The following is an 8,633-nucleotide window of genomic DNA, read 5'->3' on the forward strand; positions in this document are numbered from 1 at the left end:
ACAAAACGCTGAAACTAATTCGGGGTCCCAAAGCAAGAGAAAGGACAAATTATGACACGGTCAAAGAGTGGGTGGTGTGTAGCTTTACAAATAAACTACAGCTATGAGCAACAGCAGTGAATAAGAATAATAAGGATATATCATGTAGGAATCTGCTTGTATAAAGGTCAAAAATGGACAAAACTAAAGTGTATTAACTACGTAGATAAGAATCTATGTGATAAACCATGCAGAGAATAATAAATCCCAAATTCACGGTATTGATTCCCTTGTAATAGGCGGGGGATAGGAGACACGGTCAGAATGAGGCGTGCAAGAGGGTGTCAAAGATGTTGGTTGTTTAATCATTAACCTAACTTGGGTGGTGAAAATTCAGGGGTCCTTTTTGATAAGCCATACGCACACATGAATACCCTTTTCTATTTATGCGTCATAATGTAAAACAAACTCTTGTCGTCTGCAGATCCTTTCCTTAAACTTCTGCAGCTCCAAGACTGCCCTCGTCCGCCCTGCAGGTTCACTTTTTAGATAGGGAACTCGGAACGCTCCTGCCTTGGGAAAGCAGCGACAGCAGGCATAGCTGAGGTCGGATACTGAGTGCAAGTCTATATCCTGAATGAGACACCAAGCCCCTTCCTTTCCCAGCTCCGACTTTACAACATTCTTTAACTATATCAACTGTAATGCATCACATGCCACTCCTTACATAGTAACGCATCACCAATGTCGTACAGGTTCTGTCTTTCTTCAGCTGTTCTATGGCCCTGTATTCTGTCTTTACTACGCTGCCTTCTTACCCGACAGCACATCAGTCATGCTCTCCATGGAAAGCTTACAGCAGTCATGTGTGTCATCATCATTACATGTTTAACTTTTGGTTGAGCTACTGCCGGGTTTATCTGTATGTGTAATGGAGTATTAACTTAGGAAACAGTCCTTGATAAAAATGCAGTTATTATTTTGTTTTGGAATTTAATCATGTGATACAATAGCCAGAAAAAGTTAAAACTTACCTCTGCCACTTCCTTTTGAAAAGTCAACGTCATCTGGGTTCTGCCATAAGCAAAAGGTCCATCTCTATGAGACATGTTTTCAAGCCACTTGATAATCAGCGGAGTTGACACACTAAAAGGCAGATTTCCAATAATATGTACATTTGGAGGATCTGGTTGGCAAAAGAAAAAAGCAGCTTGGAATGACTGCATCAATATATTCTGAATACAATTTTAATTAAGAGTAAAATCAAACTAAATATTAATAGCATCAAATAAAAACATATGAAAAGATACGGCTGAGTATTTCTCAATCCATTCATTCCTCAAAGGCAATAATTTTCACAACCAGCTTTGAATCAAGGACAAAATTCTACCTATTAGTGTTCTTTCCATCAGTGAAAATCCTCAGGTTTTTGGCTTAGGAAGAATATGAAAAAGAGTTGCTTTGAGGGAAAAGATAATTTGCTTAGGACAGGATGAGGTCAAAGTGCCTGTGGGGCACCCATATGAAGCTGTCAGTGTTGGACACACGTGAAGGGGATACAGGCTGGATACAAAGTTGTAACTGTCTGCAATATGTAGGTGGGAAGTGAAACCACAGGAGAGGAGCATGCCCAAAAAGAAAAATCTCTGAAACGACATGTAAGAGGTGGGTGAAAAAAATAACCACCAGTAAAGAATAGTGAGAGAAAGCTCACAACAATGTAAAAGTAAGAGAGCCCGGTATCCAGAAAGACAGGGGCTGAGAAATCTTCCAGAAGAGAACAGATGTCAGATAAACGTGGGAAAACTAGTCGGATAAGGTCTGAACCAATTAGGAGGTCACTATGACTGGCGTGTGGGCGGGGGCAGAGGCCTGAGGCGGGGTGCTGAGAACGGTCCGTTGGAGGGTGGAGAGAGGCAGCTACAACCACTATGGAGGGGCCTGGCTGTGGACAGGCCAGACACGGTGGCAGCTAGGTGGGGTGCCCCGAAATCTCTCCTCCATTTTATTCTGAGGGGTTTTATAGGTGAAAAACACAGTCTATTTATCTATGTATTCCAAAGAGCTGGAACAAAGAGGTATCCAATAAACACTATCCACAAATAAAGAGTGCCTTCTTTGGTCACTGAATGCGAGGGACAATGGAAATCAAGTCAAAAGTAAGGTTCGGGTATGGTTTGCTTCACTAAAACACTTCCTTTTTTTTTACCATTTGAGAAAAGAAACACTTCACAGTTCACCCCATCCCTATATGTATCATAAAATGAACAGTTTATCTGAACGGAACCCAAAACATTTTAAAAATGAGACAAATAAATTAGAATTAACAAAAGATAATTAGGTTTTATATTTTGGAAGAAAGTGGAAAAGCAGAAAACTTTATAACGCATATTACCTCTTTAGTTCTGCTCACATAATTTTAAATATATAATATTTATAATATATAATATTTTTAATATAAATAATTACATAAGAAAATAAGAAAACCAACCCAAAGTCACTTACCATCCTCCCATTGTCTTTTAAGACTTTCTGGAAAGGCCTTTTCTATCTTAAATGTCAATACATCACCATGAACAATTCTCAGTTTTCCAGGTGCGGCATCAGAAAGCATCTAGTTTACAAAAAAGGTCAATAAAATGAGCACCTACAGTTTGGTGAATATTGAAACTAATTTTTTTTACTTCAAATGTGTGCATATTAAATCGATCTGAAAAGCCAGAGAGTAAGAGTGACCATTAATGAACAATTAGTGCACAGTAACCGCTGCGACAGGCAAGTGTGGTGTTTCACTTTTAACACATATGAACAACTCGGAACAACAGTAACAGATAATGTAACAATAGCTTACAATTTCACAAATAACACATTACCATAATTTCAACCCTCAGAATGACTCGCATTTCTGTATAGCTTTAGCAAAAACTCAACTCCTATCTCTAAGACTTCATATTAAAGACTAAACATTATAATGAAATACTGAGACTTAATTAGGAGCAAATCACATGAAAGATGAGCTTAATTCAACTGCTTGAATGTACACAAAGGACCCTACATGTTACCAAGATCTTTAACTTAACCTATGGGGCGATTCGATCCAAGAAGACAGACGTTTGTCGTTGCCAGGCTGTATGGGGCACTCTGAGACACTTCCCTGACCAGACAATCCGCGATCTTAATATTTCTTGATCCACAGGCACTTTCAACCTAATGAATTATCCTGCATGTTTTAACAATAGCTACATCCCAGCCTATTTCTACTTTCCAACCACGTTTTCCTTCCTCTTCCTTTAGTCTTTCTGAGTAAAAAAGAGAAAAAAAAGGAGGGAGGGTGAAGCGAAGTGTCCTTTCCTTTATCTTTTTCCTTTATTTCATCCGCTTCAGCATCATGCCTTAAGGAACGCTCTCACAGTACTGAAGTGCTGGCACCTAGCTAGAAAGAGCCTTATGGCTAAGCCATTCATTAGTTTGTATTGTATGAAGTGCCGCTGCCTCCAACACAAAAGTTGATTCTTGAAGTCCTTGGCAAATAAAACCAGATGGACTAGATGCAGTCCCTGGGCTTATGAAGTTTAAAATGTAGCAGTGAATATAATCGATGAGGACAAACCTCACTGAGGTCCATTATGAAGGCACATGAAAGTCTCAGCTCGGGGAGCGCAGGCAACCTTGGCTCTGAGCGCCCCTTGGTCCTGCTTCTCTAGCTCTATTAAAGCCCATTTCCTCTCCTAACTCTCCCTCTGCCTAACTCAGGCAACTGACAGGAAGGATGAAAGCAGCATCACAGACGCCAGAGAGGAGGCACGCACCAAGGCAGCACCGGTCGGTGGAGGACTCCCAGCTCTGGGCCAACGCTGCCTTCCGCGGGCTTCGTCCCGGCGCTGCTAACAGTCTGGCAGTCGTGTACTCCGGGTTTCTCTCCCGAACCACGCCTGCTCCTCAGGGGCAGCACCTTTTCTCCCATCCAAGTACTAGCCAGGCCCGACCATGCTTAGCTTCTGAGATCAGATGCGATCGGGCACATTCGGGGTGGCACGGGGCAGCACCTTTTCTTTTCTACCTTGATGTCCCCTGAAGCTACAACCGTACCCGGAGGTGCTTCACACACATCTGAGAAGTGAACGAATGAGTGAATGACCCAGTGGCATTCAGTTTTCTGTGAAGCTGGAAACTTCTTCTTAGCCTGTGAGATTTTAGCCTCCTCAAATGCGTAAGGTCAAGAAACTTGCAAAGACTTATTTCAGAATTACACAACTAATGTTTTGGAAATACACAGCTGAATTGCCCATACTAGTAAGTGGCTAAACATTTTAAGTTTGGGAATCACCTAGTTTGATATGCATAGCCATGGTAATTTAGCAAAAATTGCACACCTCTGATATGAAAGTACTTACAAGTTATTTTAAACTAATATTATTTGCTAAAACTTAATCTGATGAGTTCTAGACAATCCATCTTAGAGAACATGATAACCACAATATATCATAACAAAAGATAGCTCTCTGTGGGACAGGCTCTTACAATGTAAAAACTGTATATTATCAAAAGCATTTACTGTCAATGAAGAATATTAGAATTTTTTCTATAATTATGCTTCGCATATTAAAACCAAACAAATTAGCATACCAAAAACAAAGAGGCAGAACTAAAAGCTTATGTTTCACAATGTCAATATATAGAAAGTAATTAAGTAATTAGTAATTAAGGCTAAAACAAAACAATGAAAACTTGGCTCTTTGGCATTAATTTACATGCTATGATAGCTCGACCATATATGAAATGTAAAGTTTTTCCACACTGACACACAGCTGCATACTGGAAAACTGATATAATACACATTTACCTGCCTTTCCTAAGTTTAAAGTTACATTTCTATTATATTTCTTTTAGATTCCCTTTCAAGTTTAAGTCTCAGTCGATGACAAAACAAATTCTCCTTCTGTTTAAAAGGTCTACCTCTTCCAAGACCACTTTGTAGGTTGATCTTCCTGACTCCCACTACAAAAGAAATGTTGGTGTTCACAGCTTTAGGTGAAGGGTTTGAAGCAACTACGGGGGGAAAGGGCTATCCAGACTAAAATGATACAGGATTACAGACAATAGCCATTTAAACACCTAATGATACTCAGCAATGACACAGATAGACTTTCTAACCAACCACTAACAGAGAAAAATGTTTTCATTATCATAATGACATTTAGGGATAATGCAGGCGTGGGAAAGATCATTATTACAGCCCTTCAAGAATAACACAATTGCATTACACTTCAAAACCTGAGACATGTTACCTCATAATGTGCTCAGAGGCACAGCCGACGATGAATGCAAGCAATTGATTACAGCCGAATGAGTATTTTTACAGATACTCTTATATTGTTCTATCATTTTATTTTAGCTTTCAATCCTATATTCTTCTGAAATGAGACATAAGTAAGCTAGAGTAAAAGGTATTCATTATATAAGGCTTTAAAAGAAGAAAAAGAAAACCAAACCATGAAAAGCAGCATATAAATTGTGAGAGCTAACAATCCTAGAGATGTTAGCTCTCATGACTGACACCCTGAATTATATAATTCGTACTCTCTATTGGAAGTAATTTATACCAAGTCTCCAGGAGAGAAAATGTTTTTTTTTTTCTGGTGTTAGGTTTTGTAAAAGGTAAATGGCACAACATAATGGAGAATATCTTTAATAAAAGGAGAAAACAAAGACAGAAGTATTCTTCATGGGGTTGCTTAAAAATCTCTCTCCTCTGATGAGTCAGAGTCTTAGTGCGCATTTTTCTGCAGGGAGTAACTACCTACCATCCACCTAGCTAGTTTGTTGGTGATCTAATTTGATGAGAAAAGAAGTTATGCAATTCTTGGAACTTATGCACAATTTAAAATTCCTTGAGAACAAAAAACTATCTCAAATAGCCACCTTGTATGTTTTATGCCACCTTCTCAAGGAGAGGGGCTCATGGCAGCCCACACAGCCCAGTGACAATACCTGCCTCCTGGCCTGCACGTAAGCACCCAACCCAAGGGCGGGGCAAAACTGTCAGGCAAACTGTATGGGAAGAAAAATATCTGTAAGATGGAACAGGGTAGGTGAAAAATAAAATTTTAATTCTTATATAGAATACACAGAAAAGACTAATACTAATTTTCAAAAGGAGTTTAAGATAATGCTACAATCGACTTTCCTTAGGATGAAGATTACAGCATGACTGGAAAAAGTCAGCTTGCTTTGCTTTTTAAACTGGACTAGAACATGTATAGTAGAAACTCCTCAAGGAATTAGATGTTTGGTTTAGCAAATTTTCTATTCGACCAGTGTTTACTTCGTTTAAGTGTTAACATCTCTTAAAAAGAAACTTACAGATGAAAATCTTTCTAATCTATGTTGCACAATTCTCTTCTTCAGGGCAAGTACAATGAACTCAATTTCACCCTTTTCTTGGTGGCTTTTTCATTACTGCCTGTAGAGTAATGGCCTCAATGGTTATGATCCCTTACTACTGTTTTTCAGTTTTTATATATGCTTTTTGTAGCTTTTCTGCCCCAGTGATGACTGTCGCTTCTTGCTGCTGCCAGTGGATCTGCTTCCAGCACTGATCCCTGAACTTCTCATTTGTGGTGGACCAGGAAATCACTAGGCCGTAAGCTAGCTTTTGCTTATTTGTTGAGTTTTGTCTACGTTCTGATTAACTATGGCTACAGCTATATCAAGCAAGTTACATGTGTGAAGTATGTAACATGTCACAACAGAGACTCAAGCATTCTTCTTTTTATAAAATTTGCTAGAGAAAAAAATTATTATCTCTGATTAAAAACAGCTCCATTTGCCAGGATGACTAAATTATTTTGTGTCCCTTTATAAGATGACAGAAAAGGGAATAATTCTAACTGCAACCATTTACTGGCTCGTGACAATACCCCAAGCTCTTTATATAAATTTGTGTCTATCCTTGTAATAACCACAAGAGATAATTATCCCCATGCTGCAGATGAAAAAGCCAAAGCTAAAAAAGGTTCTACAACAAGCTCAAGTTCACAAAGCTAGTGTCATATCTGAGATTTGAACACCAGCCTGTTTGAGTCCCAAACCTGTGAAGTTTCCACTTTGCCTATCATGCAGAAATAATCACTGTTTACCTATAAAACCCAGAGGCAGTAATAACAACAATCAATGCCTTACTCTCTCCAAAATTCTATGAAGTGAGCATATTATGTAATGGTTAAAAAGAATCCTAGACCTTTACCCTGGCCGAGATGGAACATGAGGGACCAGATATACTCTTTTGCCTTAAACAAATAAAAAATGGACAAAATAGTTGAAGCAACAATTTTTGGACAACAGGAAGTACAGAACTTATGGAAGCTCAATGGGCCCTACAGACAAGAAACATAAAGTAAAGGACACTAAGGCACATCATGACGAAATTGCTCAAAACCAGTGAAAAAATCTTAAAAGCAGGCAGAGAAAAAAGACACAGGAGCAAAGAGAAAGAGGACAGATTTCCTGTGAGAAGCGACACGAGTAAAAAGACAGCAGAGCAACATTTTAGTACTGAAAGAAAAAACCGCCAGCACGTTTTCCAAAAAAGAAGGCAAAATAAAGCACTTTTTAGACATATAAATACCGAAAGATTCATTACTAAGAAGTCCACACTACAAGAAACAAGGAAGAAAGTCTTTCGGGGATCAAGAAAATGGTACTAGATGGAAATATGGATGAGGAGCACTCAAAATAGTAACCATGTGGGTACATACTTAAAGATTTTTGCTTATTATTTTAATCGCTTTAATACAGAATTGATTTTTAAAACAAACATTACATCGTAGTGTGAACTTTACGACATTTGGGGAAGTATGACAACAATAGCACAAAGGCCTGGCGGGGGAGATACAAGTACACTGTTGTAAGATTCGCAAGCTTCTACTATAGTGGTATAATTACTTGAAGATAGATTATTGGGATATGTGAAGACGGATACTACACCCTTTCAGTAAACCACTAAAACAACAAAACAGTTAAGGACAATAAGCCACAGGAGGCTGAGGATTGGCCTCACGAAGATGTCACACCCTACTCCCTGTAACCTGTGACCTCAGATGGTACAAGGAACTTGGCTTCGGTGATGAAAGGGCTCGAGATGGGGAGATTACCCAGGTGGGCACAGGGTCCATAGAAGAGAGGGGCAGGAGGATTCAAGTCAATAGTAGGAGATGGAGAAGCAGAGGTCGACAAGCAAATGAATGCAGGTGGCCTCGAGAAGCTGAAACGGGCGAGGAAACCAATTTGCTCCTGAAGCCCCCAGAAGCAATGTGGCCCCGCTGACCTTGAGTTTAGATTTCTGATTCTCAGAACTGTAAGAGAATAAATTTGTGTCATTTGAAGCAACTGAATTTGTGGTAATGTGTTACGGCAGCAATGGAAAACTAATACCTCAGGCAGAGATGGTCAGATTGATGGGGGAAAAAGCAAGACCCAACTATATGCTGCTTACATAAACAATACAAATAGGTAAAAAGGATGGAAAAAAATATACCATTCTAACACTAACGCAAGCTGGAATGGCTGTATTAATAGCAGATAAAGTAGATTTCAGAGGAAAGAATATAAACCCAAAATTTGCAAACTAAATGATACATTTCTAAATAACCCAC

General features: G+C 39.0%; 1 protein-coding gene across 3 annotated transcripts in view; it reads right to left on the bottom strand.

The window, feature by feature from the left end:
- TFB1M (transcription factor B1, mitochondrial) overlaps nucleotides 1–8,633 on the bottom strand; it is a 66,166-nt gene that overhangs the window by 38,231 nt on the left and 19,302 nt on the right. For all 3 annotated transcript variants that reach the window (XM_011362719.2, XM_011362718.2, XM_023532158.1), the window contains exons 3-4: nucleotides 2,485–2,593; nucleotides 1,014–1,165 (exon numbers count right to left, since the gene is read on the bottom strand). In XM_011362719.2, the coding sequence (XP_011361021.2) occupies nucleotides 1,014–1,165; nucleotides 2,485–2,593 (261 nt within the window). The remainder of the gene's footprint in view (nucleotides 1–1,013; nucleotides 1,166–2,484; nucleotides 2,594–8,633) is intronic.

The sequence above is a fragment of the Pteropus vampyrus genome, unplaced genomic scaffold, assembly GCF_000151845.1.
Source record: "Pteropus vampyrus isolate Shadow unplaced genomic scaffold, Pvam_2.0 Scaffold78, whole genome shotgun sequence".
Lineage (NCBI taxonomy): Eukaryota > Metazoa > Chordata > Mammalia > Chiroptera > Pteropodidae > Pteropus > Pteropus vampyrus.